General features: G+C 39.4%; 1 protein-coding gene across 1 annotated transcript in view; it reads left to right on the top strand.

Annotated features, from left to right (window-relative positions):
* The first annotated feature begins 14,620 nt into the window (after positions 1-14,620).
* The window catches only part of LOC121867089 (protein P54-like), a 33,021-nt gene continuing 30,831 nt past the window's right edge, over positions 14,621-16,810 (top strand). Inside the window, exons 1-2 of the mRNA XM_042366844.1 lie at positions 14,621-14,970; positions 15,738-15,845. Coding sequence (XP_042222778.1) covers positions 14,621-14,970; positions 15,738-15,845 — 458 coding nt within the window. The remainder of the gene's footprint in view (positions 14,971-15,737; positions 15,846-16,810) is intronic.

Here is a 16,810-nt window from a genome sequence, read left to right as displayed (position 1 = left end):
GGTCACAACATTAATTGGGTTAGCAAAATGTCCTTCTAAGGAAAGTGAACCATCTACATCAGGAGTTACATTATGATCATTAGTCATTGACATAGAACGAGTCACAGCACACAAAGGGAAAGCACCGGGCATATCATCTTCGAGTTGTTGCAGCTCTGCGGTAGACTCCGGTCTTTCCCGCAGCACAGGAGGTGGGGTTACGTTCCCCATTTGACCTCCCGCCAAATCGTTACCGAGTATGAGGTCCACTCCAGCAACAGGCAGCTCGTGCACGCAGGTTACGTTAGCTATCCCTGAAAAACAAGAAGACTTGACACGTACTAAAACCAAAGGAGCTACACCTTGACCCCAAAGGGAGCCCAAAACGACGTATTTGTCAGTCTTCCTCGCCGCAACAACACCCTCTTTGATGAGAGTTTGGAGACAACCCGAGTCGTTCAAAATAGTGACTGGTGTTTTGACACCATCAACTTCTACCGTGCCTTGTGACAAAAAGGGACGAAAGGTACCAACGTCTGGGTCCTTCCCAAAACTCTCCTGGAAAAGATCAAAGTCTCGTGAGGCGAGAACCGAAACTGCACTCTCTCGTGTTTCACCTTTTGTGGAAACCAACGCTATTGGCATGCTGTCAGCCTTGCTCAAACCAGCCATCACTCCGACTGGTGACGTATTAGCCTCCTCAGTAACAATCATAGCTGGTTTGTCCGTATTTGGCTGCAGCCTTGTCCAACAAAACTCTGCCTTATGACCTGGCTTTCCACAGAAACTACAAGTGTATGTAGAAAATTTGGATGCCCCATTAGGTGGCGAACGCGTCCAGCTCCTCCTGTCACGCACAAAATTACCATTGTTAGTATTCCCTTGTCACGTTCTGTGGAGAGAGGGATTACAAGCCCTTTGAACCTGTTAGTCCTACCATGTCTCAAAACAAATCCATCAGCATGCGTAGCAGCCTCTTCAATAGTACTAAATTCCCTATCTAACAAGTATACTGCAATCTCTTCTTTGATGGTTCACAAAAATTCCTCTGTGAGCATTAACTCAATCGGGGAGTCAAACTCACTCACTTCCTTGGAGTGTAACCACTTTGAGAATACCTCTCTTTTATTCCTAGCAAATTCAAGGTGGGTCTGCTCTGCCTTCTTACGGAGGCCATGAAAGCGTTGTCTGTACGCTTCAGGAACAAGGGCATAAGCCTTCAAAAATTCCTCCTTAACACATAAATAATCATTAGCGTCACTGTCTGTAAGAGACGAAAAAACACACAGAGCCTTACCTGCAAACGCTTGTTGAAGCAAAAATGGGCCAAAACTCTATAGGCCACTTTAAAGTGGTAGCAAGTCTCTTGAAAGCAATGAAAAACTCATCAACTGTTTCCTCTGAAAACGTGGGCATTATCCTAGCAGCACGTGCTGGATCAAAATGAGAAAACTAGATCTGGGGGTGAGGCCATCGGTGTTAGAAGGGTTAGTCTGACCGAGCTGTATACGCAGACGCAAGTTTTCTGAATCAGCTTCTGCCTGAAGTATTCCAACTTCTTTCGCTTTAGCTTCAGCTTCCGCCTGACGTATCCCAACTCTTTTCGCTATAGCTTCAGCTTCTTTCAATTTTATTTGCCACTCGAGAAGGCGTAATTCATCATTCACTGAACGTGACTCAGCTACGTTAACTTGACTAGCTTCACCGTGGTCTTCTCTCAAACCAACATCAACACTATCTCCAAACAGCAGACTTCTTACCGCGTTAAACAACTTTACTTTACTGGCGCTGCTAGAAATTACCACACCATAATACTCGCAAATTAATCTTAACTCATGTGCATTTAACTTTGAAACTACCTCAATGGAGGGATTACTTGATGCAAAGGCAGCCACATCATCTTGGCTAATGATAACCATGATGGCTAGTTAATAAAAAAAACAAAAACAAAAACAAAAAGAATATCACAAGTGTCAAAAGGTCGTTAGTGAATCCTGGCAAGGTCGCCAAAACTGCTACGCCGTCTCTTAATTTACTTTAATATCCAGGTTCTAGGCGTAACCAAACAAAAAAAAGTAATGTAAATCAAAAGGGAATAAAAATAAATAAAGTAAACCTTTAGGAATTTAATTAAATTAAATACTAACACAATAAAAGAGCCTCGTAGGCTGTCACAACAAATTGATTCACTATCGAAACTTTTAAGACACAAATGATACTAAACATCGAAACATCAAAAGAACTGCTTAAATTTATGGAATAAAAATAAAGCACTGGATTACTTTAACACTCCATAAACCTATAAAATAACTAACACTGAAATTAACTAACGTGAAACAACACTGAATTACTTAAATGTAACTAAGCAAGCACTGATGGACACATAAGAGACATGAATAGGTGCTCACATAGATATACCACATTGGTGGCGACAGGAATAACACAGAAATAAAATGAAGTATAAGTAACAGGTGACGGGTGTCATTCAAAAGAATGTGAACTGAATGACAAGAGGACTGGACTGAACTAGGTCTGCTGGTGGGGTACTATATATAGGGTCGGCTCCCTCCCGTGAAACATAGGTCGTTCAACGATGCAGATGGTCGTTAGAGAAACAAAGAATGCTTGTTACAATACTAAATGAAGAAATAAGATGGGCTTGAACAAATAATAACAGTTAAAACCTTAACAGCACAGGGTAAGGTGACTAGATTATATAATAGTAAATATAACACATCATTACAGGAATAATATGGAACAACATGGAAGCATGTTATAAAAAATAATAGAAAAATACGACAAGGTCGTAACAGTATGTGTATATGTATATAGAAATAAATAAAAAAAACATAAAAATAATAAAAAAATAAAAATAAAAATAAAAATAATAAATAATAAAATAAATAAATATTGAAGTGATAACCGTGGTAACATTATGAGATGTACTTATTACTACCATGCTATTGTACTATTCCAGATGATACTAAATGTTACATAATACTTCCTTGAGATAAATGTATAGTATATATCAGGTGCCTCAAAGAGAGCTCAGGTTCTCAACTGGCTCAGCGATGTTAATACAGTATTGTTATTATTATCCACTCTGTATCTGTATTTTTCTGGCTAAATAAACTGTTACAATTCAATTCAACAATTCAGTTACCGTGTGTTGCCACTAGAAGGCACAACAGGAGTCTTGATGGCACACACACACACACACACTGTTAAATATGACTATGTATTTACATACCGTTAATATGTTAAGATGTGGGCTGTATGTTCTTTTTATATCAATAACCGTTGCAAGAGCGGTTTGGTTTTCTATGAAAGATATAAAAGTTGTATGTCCTTTGAAATTAGTTTTTTTTTATGTGAATTATATTGGATTAATGTAATTTCTAATATTTTGTAATCATATAATATTATGTACTTATACAAAGATGTCTTAAGTTAATAAAATAATTGTAATAGATTTATTTTTTGTTTATGTAGAAACGTTCTCTTCCTCCAGGGGAGAATACAGGGTGTGGATGTAAGATCAGAAAAGTGATTGTAATCTTGTTTCAACTATTGCTTTTATTCCTTTTTGGTATTAATTCACTCACAAGCATTTAAGGTGAATACTAAGTGATACTTCTGTGAATGGAGGAAGAGCAATATTGTGATATTAAGATTGATAAATTACTAAATCAGTTGGGACACAAGGCCATGCAGTGTCAATGTCTGTACTCTTGTTTTATTGTAAATATAATAGTTGTTAATCGTTATAAATTAGTATTTCTCAGTCCTGACTCAATTGGCACAGTATAAAGAATAGCTTTCCTTGGATGTTTTATCACCGTGTGTTTAAATTAAATGTTACCTTCAACTATCAGCTAGAGGTAGCAAGGAGTGTCTACATGATACTGGTCTGTTAACCACAGCCGTTATTTCAGAACGTGAGTCTGATTAATAGGCCTTGGAGTTGGAGCAATGCTGAAAGTGGCCATGACAACACACACACACACACACACGCATTGTTCCTTACTCTTCCATCGTTCACCTACCACACACTCGCTCCTTCCCTCATCTTAAAAACCATATTATATTTCGAGTGTCATTTAATATGGCTAACTGTGGCACTATTATATAATTCAATTCAGTAATTCTATGTCGCTACAGTTTCGTTCCTTCTCACAACATCAACAACCAACGATACAGACTAAAGCTGCGGTCTTACTAGTGTGTCTACCCAGAATAAATCCAACGAACTCTTCAAGTTGTCTCAACAGCGACAACCTATTTGTTGTCGAAAGTGGGACGATACTGAGCGTCTGAAAATCTATTGTATTAATTAAATTTACATCTTTCTTATTTTTCTTATTGATGTTAAAATGTAAAAAAAAAAAAAAAGTGTATTTCAATCACAAAACACGAGCAAAAATGTCAAAGTAAATGAAAAATAATAAGAATACATCACGACGGGAATTTCATTTGACTCTAGAGTAAGTGTGTCACTTGTAAACAAATATCGCTTGGACGCTACAGAAGCACGCCAAATTTCCGTAATGGATACTGCTAGTATTCCTTGTGGCAGAGTCTCAAATTGCTCTCACTGAAAAAGTGAGAAAGTACCCTGCAATTTGGAATTATGAAAACCCCGATTTCAAGAGGAAATTGATGAAAAGACATTGCTACCTGCTGGGCGCTTGGCCGATTGTTCCATTCGCTAGTGTGACCAGTGTGCGGATCGTACTGTTGACTTATTGCCTATGGATGAAATGCGATCGTGGATTTATTGCACGTAAAATTCTAGTGTGACCGCAGCTTAAGGTGGAAAATTTATTGACAAGAATAAATTATACATTATTCATTCTTGTCGTTCATTGTGTTATTCATATTAATAGCAGTATACATTGATATCACAGGTGTCTACATAATCGACACCTGCTACAATAAACAGGTGTTAACCTAACTCAACTCACATGGTTTAAGTTTCTTTATTCTACAGGGGGTCATCAAATTAACTTCCAAGGATGAAGGAAGTATTCCCCCACTACAGTATTACAAAACAGGCCTATACACGTTACAGTTTTCCTCCATTATATACTTCATGAAAATATTTACACATTTCGGTATTGTGGTGGAAGTATAAGGCCGGTATTGTGGTGGAAGTATAAAGGCCGGTATTGTGGTGGAAGTATACTGCCGGTATTGTGGTGGAAGTATAAGGCCGGTATTGTGGTGGAAGTATAAGGGCGGTATTGTGGTGGAAGTATACGGCCGGTGTTGTGGTGTAAGTATAAGGCCGGTATTGTGGTGGAAGTATTAGGTCGGTATTATAGTAGGGGCATAAATTCGGTACTGTGGTGGAGGTATAAGGTCGGTATTATGGTGGAGGTATAAGGTGGGGTACTGTGGAAGTATAAGGCCGGTTTTGTGGTGGAGGTATAAGATATTAGACCTAACACATATCCAGGTATTATTCAATGCTGTTAAACGTCACTAATAAGGGTCCACGTTCCCCCCTGCATGTTCCATGTTCCCTACCCCATGTTCCTCCCTCCCACCTGTCCTCTCTCCCACCTGTCCTCCCTCCCACCTGTCCTCTCTCCCACCTGTCCTCCCTCCCACCTGTCCTCTCTCCCACTGTCCTCCCTCCCACCTGTTCTCTTGTGAAATTGGTAATGCATAAACAAACTCCATTAAGTGATGTATTTTCCTTGGTGGAAATTTTTTTCCTTGTTGATCATAAGACAAAGGGGGAAAACTCTCAAGGTCACGGATATTAACAGAGCATCTAGGGAGGAACACCTTTACTGGTTATATTCTCAACACAGGTGTAATATATAAACAGGTGTAATATTTCATGAAGATGTCTTGAATAAAGACGAAAGCTAAGGTGTTCCGTTGTTTCCCTTTTCCCGTGTGATTTTATCAAGGTGTAATATTATTTTGCCATATTTGCCCAGGATGGTCACACACACACACACGGTCGACGAACATTAGACAGGAGTAACTTCCATGAACGTCCGTCTGTTAGATGATGATGATGGCTCGTGATGGCGCTATTTTTTATTTTTTATGGTAAGAGTCTGAATTATATAATCCTAAATGTAGTTTATTATTATTATTATTATTATTATTGATATTATTATTATTATTATTATTATTATTATTATTATTATTATTATTATTATTATTATTATTATTATTATTATTATTATTATTATTATTGTTATTATTATTATTATTATTATTATTATTATTATTATTATTATTATTATTATTATTAAAATGTATTATTATTATTATTATTATTATTATTATTATTATTATTAAAATTTATTATTATTATTATTATTATTATTATTATTATTATTATTATTATTATTATTATTATTATTATAACTTCTGTAGCCTTAAAAAATCTTAGACGCAGTTCGTATAAAATCCAAACTTAGGCCTCAGTTCATAAAATATAAACTCGAGTACCAGTCAGTCGCTAACAAAGTTTTTTTTTTTTTTATTGGGCACCCCCCCCTACATCCTTGTGTAAGGTGAAGCACAGAAGCGTTTACAGCGCCCAACAGGGAAGCATGCTAAGTTTATGCTTGCCTTATGTTTCATGAGTTACGGGCGTAGAAGCCTGAAGAGTCGAGGGCGTAGAAGCCTGAAGAGTCAATGGTGTATGTCTAAGCAAGTTATTGGAAGTTCCAACAACATGTCCCTGAATACGAATTCGCAACTTTCGACTTACAGCAGGTACCTATTTTACTGCTAGGTGAACAGGGACGAAGGGGACAAGGAAGAGTGTCCAAACAACTTCCGCCAGCCCGGGAATCGAACCCGTGACATCTTGCTTGCGAGGCAAGAATGGTAACGCTCTACCACCAGCTTCCCCGCTAACAAACTAAAACTGAAACTCGGGTCATAAAAAAAAAACTCTACTATGAGCCACAGTTTCTAAAATAACACACAAAATATGAGTCCCGTTCTAAACTCATCAAAATCGAGCTCCCGTAATCAAATTTCGGATGTGGTTAAATAAATAAATAAATAAATTGATAAATAAAAAAATAATAAAATGAGTTCATCTTAAGGAAACAATCTAATAAAATCAAAGGCCAAGATACTAAAAAAAAAACCCTGTTAATAAAGTGCCGTTAAACCAAAAAATAAAGTAAAACTATCAAAGCCAAAACAAATTTATTTTATTTTTTATTCACTGTACTTGTCTGCGGTTAAGCCCTCCCTCATCTTAGTAAGGTCAGCTAACTGAGCCTGAGAGGAGAACAATTACACTTTCAAGAGACAATTTTACTTTGGAAGCATTTGAGGCAAGAGACTGACACACACACACACACACATACACACACACACATACACACACACACACTACCCCATTCATATCTTCACAATATTATCTCTCTACAAATTACAGGCACGTAAAAAGAAGGAAATCCCCCAAGCTCTTAAATCCGGTTCCAGTGTCATTATCTATAAGAACAAGGGAGACCGATCGGACTGTGGCAACTACCGCTGGATCTCGCTGCTGTCCGGAGCTGGCAAGATTATCCCCCAAGTCCTCCTAAACAGACTTATTCCTGAGGCTGCAAACTTCCTCCCAGAATCTCACTGTGGCCTTACTCCATCACGGGGCACTACTGACATGATCTTTGCTGCCCGACAGATACTGCAAAAGTGCAGAAAACAGCATTGCGACCTGTACATGGCCTTCATCGACCTTACCAAAGCCTTTGACTCGTTCTACAGGGAAGCTATCTGGCGGACCCTCAGCTGTTTTGGCTGCCCACCAAAATTCATCGCCATTGTGAGGCAATTCCACGATGGCATGAACGGCAGTGTCCTGCACAATGGCACCCAGTCTGAGTTTTCCTCCATCCAAATGGGGTAAAACAATGATGCGTACTGGCGCCAACTCTCTTTTCCATATTTTTTGGCTGGCTTCCTTACTCAAGCCAGTGCCAATTTAGCCGGTGGGGTGGACGTCCAGTACCGGATGAAGGGACTTTTCAACATAATACGACTCCAAGCAGGAACAATGGTGTCTGTAGCTTCCATTACTGAACTTTAGTACGCAGACGACCTTACCCTCGTCGCTCACTCTGAACACGACCTACAGGAGATCCTGAACACCAACGCAAATGTGTATGCACACTTTGGCCTCGAGGTGAATGTAAGTAAGACTCACATTCTCATTTAGCCGACACCTCCACCATCCAGCCAGCTTAACGGTACAACCCTCTTTAATGTTACCCACTTTCAGTACCTTGTCTCCCACCTGCCCACCACTGCGGACATCGCTGAAGAGATTCAACATCAAATCAGTGGTGCACCCCACCCTGCTATATGGCAGCAGGACTTGGGTCACATATAGGAAGCACCTCAAGGCAAGAGAACAAATGCCAGTATTATCGCTGACACCAGCTGTAGGAGCATTAAGGCTACCATTATCCATGAACAACTATGTTGGGCTGGCCCTGTTACCCTCATGGACGACAGCTGACTGCCAAAGCAACTACTATATAGTCATTTAACGAATAGTAAACGTAACGCTGGCAGGCAACGGAAAAAGTTTAAGGATAGTCTTAAGGCAAACCTGAAAAAGTGCCAGACCGACCCACTCAACTGGGAAACGATCACTCCACACTGTAACGCATGGAGGAGCACCACATAAGGTGTCAATATTTTCGAGTTAGCCCGATTACATACAAAGGCAGACACGTGCCGACGCTGGACAGAAACTGCCTCCGCCACCTCATGCTCTAGATGTAGCCCTCCACACGTGCAACATATGAGGACGATCCTGCCGGTCCCGTACCAATCTCTCGAGTCACCTCAGAGCTCACCAACAAAGGTGAAACCCCTAATCACTCATATCATTGTATCATAGCTGGATGATCGTCATGCTCGATTCTGAGTGACACCAAAGTAGCAGTAGTAGTATGTGTGTGTGTGTGTGTGTGTGTGTGGGTGGTTGGAACATAAATTCTCGTACTGTAGTTACCACGACATATCAAAATGCTAGATCAGAAGAAAACCTCTCACTGTCGACTGTGACAAATGAATATGAAATGTTGCATCGGCAACTCAAGTGTTGCTAACATGTTTCCATTTTAATGAAAGCAGTGGACAGAAGTCTGAAGTCTCCTCCTCTGCGCAGCATTTACTTAGAAACATACAAGTGATCGCGGGCAAGTTCATGCCCTTGTGAGAGGTGAGCAGGTGTTGCACCTGAGGAGTTCGAACCGAGTCACAGTGCGGGGTGTAGCCGTATGGCTGGTCACTTGACTCTCTTGGCTCCCTTCTTCTGACCCAGTTGGGCATCTGCTACCTGTGAGTATTTATATTATTTATTATCGCTTTTGGTTTATGGTGCCGATGGTGTAGCTTGCTGTTTGAGGGTGCCTTGTGTAATGTTTGTTAATTACTATGTATGTACAACTTAATGTGAATGAATTGTGCAAATATAATAGCATGTTGACAGTTACTCCTGAAATAATTAGACACTATTCTAAATGCAGTGCCGGATTTATACCTGTGGAGGACCATGGGCAGCCTCTTTGTGGAGGCCCCCCTCATTATAACTACCCAAGAGGGTGGGATGGCGAGTGAAGCGAGCCTAAACATCTGGGAGTTCCGGGGGGCGCTGTAAGTCCCCTAGGAAAATTTTTAAATTTGAACAATTCTTTGGAGAATTTTGAAGCTATATGCAGTTATATTGAGGAAAGTAGAACATTGAGAAAGTTTTAATTAACTGTGTATTTATTGATAGTGTACAAATTCCCAACACACACACACACACACAAAAGTGAGACATGACTGGAGTCATTCATGTGGTTTCAAGTCGACCAGCCCTGATATAGCTACTACCGCACATGTGGAGGCCCCCAGATTGTGGAGGCCCCTGGGCAGCTGCCCACTTTGCCCACTCCTGAATCCGGCCCTGTTTAAATGGACTTTAATGTTGGTATGAAGTGCTGCACTCCTAGCCTTGTACGTCAGCACGCCAACTCGGATACTGTCAGCAATGGCCTCTGCGCTGTTCCTCCCGGGTCCATTACCAAATATCTGTGCAGGTTAGGAAGATACTTGATATACTGTGAAGTTTTTGAGAAGGCGCCAATTTTCCACCTGTGCCGTGTGTATATACAAGACCCCAAATTTGACATCCAGTGTCTACACTCCCGCATTTGTTTCGGCCGGCAATCCGGCACTTCTATAACACGTAAAATTATGTTAATGTTGCGCTGCACTTTCTTAATGCCGAATAATTATCAGTGTAAATATTTGTAAATAGACATCTTTTGTTACAACTATCCATATTATTCAATATCCTTAGTGAAAGCGAAAGTGTTCCACCTGACAGTAATCATTAAAAGAACTAGAGGGCGTTTATATCTAAGCCCTCGACAAATGGCGCAGTGAGTAGGATACTGTCGGAACTCTTTTCACATCACCAAGTGACACTTCATTAAACTACTGTATTATTGATGTTAGAATTTGTCCTAGGATTGAGTTTATTTGACACGGGATGCAAGCAGAGTGACCAATGACCAGCCATACTTCATGATCGTGAGTGATTGCCTGTTCGTATCGAAGTAGTGAGATGGGTGTTTTATTTTGGTCCAAGTCGTTGGGCAGACTAAAGTGTGACTGAGCCTTCACATTTGGTGAGCGACCCATTTGTGTTTGCGTCTCACTGAAAAGTTGTTCGCGTTTATGTCGAAGCTGTCCGTGTTATGATGTATTTTGTCACATTGCTGTGTTCACATTATTTTGGTAGGTTCAGTGCAAGTGTTGTTACACTAATTAGCACAGTTAGATCAGTTGTAGGTTGTATCGCGACTGGGTTCCTTGGTGGATGCAGTCAGTGCTTCGTTCACCGGTTCGTGAGTGTTAGTTTACACGCTCAACGATCATACATTTTCGTTCGAAAGCTTAATGTTTCATATTCTTTGAGTTACAATATTATGATTTATTATCATGGCTACCGTTAATATAGTTGAGATTCTTAAACTAGGAAAGGAAGCTGGTCTATCTACTGAAAGTATTAACTCGCTTATAGAGAAAGAGTAACGTAAATATGTGTCATGGTTTTGGGTGGATCAGTGGTAGTAGGAGTGGATTATATTATATAAAGATAATAATATGTCGTATTTCTTATTTCTTACCGTAGAATTCGATACCTTCACACTGATTACTTACAGGAGATTATGGCGTATCTACGTAGAAGTTCACTCCACCACTCGACATTCCATGATTTATACTTCATAAATGATGATTTAATCAATTCATTTAATTTTCAACATCCATCTAAGTTATTGGTTATATTTTGTCATAACCAATCAGTCATTACCTTTAGTAATAATAAGATAGGATCACAGATACGAGCAGATAATTGCACTTGCATTTATTTGTCAAGCTTCCATACAATGATTTACAATTTGCATGGATATATGATTCACTCACGTTCACGCTGTAATAAAATTAATCTTCTAAAACAGGGAATTTCCAACTTGGGGACACATGTGATTACTCTACTGTGGGTATGACTTAACAGAGCCTTAATTCTTCAAGTGATACATTTACTGCCAGCCTGGATTGCTTTGTTACAACCAGGCTTCATCACAAGAACTTCTTTCCACGGCCATAACAACAAAAAGTACTCTTGGGTTACCACACATAGTCTCGCGTCACTGACAGTCACTGTAGACGGGTGTCGTGCAGGAGAACTCGGTAAGCGTGAATTAATTAACCATTTACTGTAGGTTTGATAGGCCAGCCCGGATTGCTCTTGTCGCAACCAGGCATCCACATGTGATATTTCCACGGGGATAACAACCTAGGTTAACACGCTTAGTCTTGTGTCGACGACGGTTCACAGGACGGAGTGGCGGTGGAGGACTCTGTGTGGTGTGGTGTCCCGCCCCCTTTCAGGAGGGAGAGGATGGAGACGACGTCTTAACTAACCCATGGCTGAGGGGATACTACTTAAAATGAGGTTTTTGGGTGAGAAGCGATGAACAGTACAACACTGTTTCACTGCCCACCCCTCCCTAAAGGCTGGCTAACATACACTAATTGAAAAATACATGTCCCAGTTATGCCTCGCTGGGCGTCTTATCTCTAGTAAAACAAACTTTGGCGTTGGTTGCGTGGGTAAGCCTAACGCAACCCATGACAATATGCACAGGCAGTTAAGAGATGAACGTCAAAAGGAGAGAGAGTTTGAAGAGGCAGAAAAACAAAGGAATCACGAATTAGCTATTACTCAGATTCGCTCAGATTCTAGTAAAGATAATGAGGATACAGACATGAAAGGTTGTTTTACAGATCTTCGCTTGCCTACATTTACAGAAGGTCAAGATGAAATAGATTCTTATCTCCTAAGATTCGAAAGACTCGCAGAGCTTCATGGTTGGCAGAAGAAAGATTATCATGTATATTTTGGTTCATCATTGAAAGATAAAGCATTGAAGATTTGTTAGCCTCTCTCATGAAGTTGTTGAGGACAGCAATCAGCTAAAGGAGGCATTATTGCAGGCGTATTTAATTGATGTCGAGTCATACCGACGTAAGTTTAGAGACGCAAAGACAATGAACATTATGTTTAGTTAGTGTCTAGACTAGAACAATACCTAGACAGACGGGTTTCACTTAATAACACAAATAAAACCTTCGAAGATTTCTGTGATTTCATGGTTAGCGATCAAATTTTAAGTATTTGTCATCCAGATCTAAGAATATCCTTAAGGAAAGGCCTTTTGCCAGTTCATTTCAGATGCCTCAAGCTGCTGATAGATATAGATCGGCTCATAAATATTCAAAGCCAAGAAGAGTAACTAAAGAAAAAATTATACCGCTTCCTGAGACTAAATGTAACAAAAGCTCTTTTAGAAGGTCAAATGTAGTCTGTCAAGACTGTCATAATCCAGGACATATAAAACCTGGCTCTCCTGTGCTACATAGGCAGCTTAAAAGCAAAGTAAACGAGGAGAGTAAAATTAAGAAAAATTTTGTTCTTGATAACTTTCTAGCTGACTTGGATGGGTTAGTATTCAATAAAAAGGCTGCCGTTGTGCTAGATACTGGATGTTCCACAATTTTGATTAAAAACGAACTTGTTCCAGTTAATCACAAGAGAGGTAGGTTGAGTAAACTGTATGATTACCTTGGTGTGGCAGGCTAGTTCCCTGAAGTAAGATGTTTTATTTAGAGGTAACTGCTATAGCTGCACCCAATAAAGTTTGCTGATGTTCTTCTTGGTATGGTTCCTGGAGTTGAGGTTCCGTCGGTTAACTTAGTGGACGAGAAGATCACAATTTGGAGAGAATTCAGGTCAGACTGAGACTGGAACTATTTCAAGCGACAGTGTGTTAAAAGTAGAGACCAGGGGATCTAAGCAGAAGAAAACATTAGGTTTAACAGATTTATTGACACCAACTCTGGATGGTTTGGATATTAGTAAACATAATCTGATTACTGCTCAGAATGAATGTCCGACCCTTGCTTCTATTAGAAATAAAGTCCTAAAAAGACATTAATGGTTAAGAGTAAAACTGTTAGGTATGAGATAATTAATGGCTTCATTTACAGAACTTGCCTTCGTAGCAAAAATAATTTTGATGTTGGTAAGAAACAACTTGGTGTACCAGAGAAACTCAGAAGTTGTGGTCTTTTTATTGCCCATGATTCAGCTGTAGCAGGTAATTTTTCACACAGAAAAACTTCGGATAAAGGTTTTAGAAAATTCTTCTGGCCTGGTGCAGGAGAAGATATCAAGAGATATTGTAGATTATGCCAGAATTGTCAAAAGGTTTTATAAGAAATGTACCCATGGTGTCAATGCCCATCCTAACTGAACCCTTTTCCAGAGTTGTCATAGACTTAGTAGGACCCATAACTTCGTGTTCTAATAAAAAAGAATATGTATATACTCGCCTTCATTGATTGTTCAACCCGTTTTCTTTAAGTGGTTCCCTTAAAGAATATAGATACTGCTGCCATTGCTGAGAATCTCGTTATAATATTTTCAAAAGTTGGCATCCCACGTGAAATTTTGTCTGAGAGAGGTGCTCAATTCACCTCAGATTTGATGAGTGATGTTAATCGCTTGTTATCAGTTAAAGCTTTAACTAAAACACCTTGTCATGCTCGTTGCAAAGGGACTGTAGAGAGGTTTCTTAGCGTCCTTAAGGCCATGTTGAAGAAGCTCTGCATAGAAAGACCACAAGATTGGGACATGATACTTTGCAGTTTTCCCCATTTAATTTACTTTATGGACGTTAGGTTCACGGTCCTGTTATTTTACATGACTTGCGGACAAAGGAAGATTTGGCAGAGGAACTGACAATAACTTACCAGTATGTCCTTGATTTGAGATCACGATTGGAGGATTCTATGAGATTAGCAACTGCAAATGCAGAGTTTATCAGCAAACAGTACAAGAAATATTTTGACAAATACTAGAGAGCATAAGTTGAAGGTAGGATATGAGGCTCAAATTCTACTCCCTTCTTCTCACAACAAATTGACGAAGCAGTGGAAAGGTCCATACCCAGTTACAAAATGTCATGATAACTGTGTTGATAATTGGATCAAAGTAGAGAACCAAGTTAAGCTCTTCCATATTAATATGTTGAAGAAGTATGTCAGACGGGTGGAGGATGATCACCCTACAACGGAAAAGTGTTATCTGTGTATTGTAGATGATGTAGGGACCAAGCTGAGATCTGTTTGTGACATTGAGCTCATTGGTGAATCTTTTGACTTTTATTTGAATGTAAATCCGGAGTTAAGTGAGGAAAAGGTAGTTGAGTTAACTAAACTAATGACTGAATTTACTGATGTTTTCTCAGATGTTCCAGGCAAAACACAAACTGTCATTCATGATATTAAGTTAACTACTGACATGCCTATACACAAGAAGCCATATCATATCCTTCATAATTTTTTTAAAGCTTTTGATGAAGAAGTAGACAGAATGTTAGAATTAGGTGTAATAGAACCATCTTACTCTCACTATTGTTCGCCAGTTGTTCTTATTGAAAGGGCAGAGAAAAGCTTCTGAGTTTGCATACATTTTAGAGGTCTAACTGATGTGACTGATGTCTATCACCGAGATAGACATGTGTAAAGGTTACTGGCAAGTAAAATTGTCGGAGAACTCTTAAGTATGTACAGCTTTTGCTACTCTTCGTTGTTTGATGCAGTTTCGGCGTATACCCTTTGGATTAAAAATTGCTTGTGCTACCTTCATAAGACTGATGAGAAAGGTGTTTTTCGGAGTGAAGAATACTGAATTTTATTTTGACATTGTATTAGTTTATAGTTAAAATTAGAAGGAACACTTGCAAGATCTCAAGAGTTATGTGAGAGGTTACGGAAACATGGATTGACCGCTGGTCCCAAGAAGTGTTTCTTTGCTTATTCAGAAATTTATTATTTGGGATTTTCCCTTGGGAACAATCAACTCTCCCTGCAAGAGGATAAAATAAATGTTGTAATCAATATGCCTCTACCAAGCCGCAAGAAGCAGCTTAGATCATTCCTGGGTTCAGTATCATTCTGAAGAAAATATATTCCAAATTATGCAGATATAGTAGCACCAATGAATAGTGTGCGAAAGAAATATAATAATAATGTACTAGAGTGGAGCACAGAACAGATTGATAGTTTTAATGTTTTAAAGGACAAACTGTCAGATAACCAATTTTATCTTTGCCTGATTTTACTAAAGATTTCTACCTCAGAACAGCTGCCTCAGATATAGGTTTAGGTGCTGTATTACTACAGATGATTGAAGGAATTCTTATGCCAGTGTCATACGGCAGCAAGTCTCCTCTGGACCGGGAAAAGAGGTATGCCGTAATAGAGAGAGAATGTCTCAGCATTGTCTGGACAATTGATAAGTATAAAAACTACTTGTATGAAAGAGAATTTGTCCTTCAGACTGATCAACAACCTCTAACATATTTGAGAAACATGAAAAATACAATGGTAAGCTGATGAGGGCGGGGGGGATTTAGCTTTCCAAGATTACTCCTTCAGAATTGAGTATATAAAAGGCAATGATAACTTTGGTGTTGATTTTCTAAGTCGATATTCATTACTTTCCTAGGACAAGCCACATTGAACTGCAATTTTCTCAAATTCCTAAGATTTTTGCTATTTTGGGGAGCATTGTAAGGGGTTTGTATTCCAGTCCAATTATTGTTGGAACTGCGTTGTTCAGTGTTGGCTTTGTTCTCTGTATCTAAAGAAGGTGTTGTTCATGGGTAGTTCGAACCGAGTCATAGTGCGGGGTGTAACCGTATGACTGGTCACTTGGCTCCTTTTCTCTGACCCAGTTGGTTATCTGCTACCTGTCGAGTATTCCATATCATTTATTATCGTTTTTGTTTTGTGGTTCCTATGGTGTTATTTGCGTTTTAAGGGTTCCTTGTGTAATGTTTGTTAATTACTATGTATGTACAACTTAGTGTGTATGAACTGTGCAAATATAATGAATGTTGACAGTTACTACTAAAATAATTAGACACTATTCTGAATGGACTGTATTGTTGCAGCTTTTTATTCATGGTCACGTTGGTTTGAACTTCTGCACTGCTAGCCTTGCTTGTCAGCATGCCAGCTAGGCCACTGTCAGTACTAGCCTCTATGCTGTTCCTCCCAGGTCCATTACCAAGTACCTGTGCCGGTTAGGTAGATACTTGATCTACTGTGAAGTTGTTGAGGAGACACCAATTTACCACCTGTGTCGTGTGTATATACAAGACCCCACGCTTGACATCCAGTGTTTACACTCCCGACATGCGTTCCGGCC

The sequence above is a fragment of the Homarus americanus genome, unplaced genomic scaffold, assembly GCF_018991925.1.
Source record: "Homarus americanus isolate GMGI-L3 unplaced genomic scaffold, GMGI_Hamer_2.0 scaffold6317, whole genome shotgun sequence".
Classification (NCBI taxonomy): Eukaryota; Metazoa; Arthropoda; class Malacostraca; order Decapoda; family Nephropidae; genus Homarus; species Homarus americanus.
This window is presented reverse-complemented; position numbering and strand designations above follow the sequence as displayed.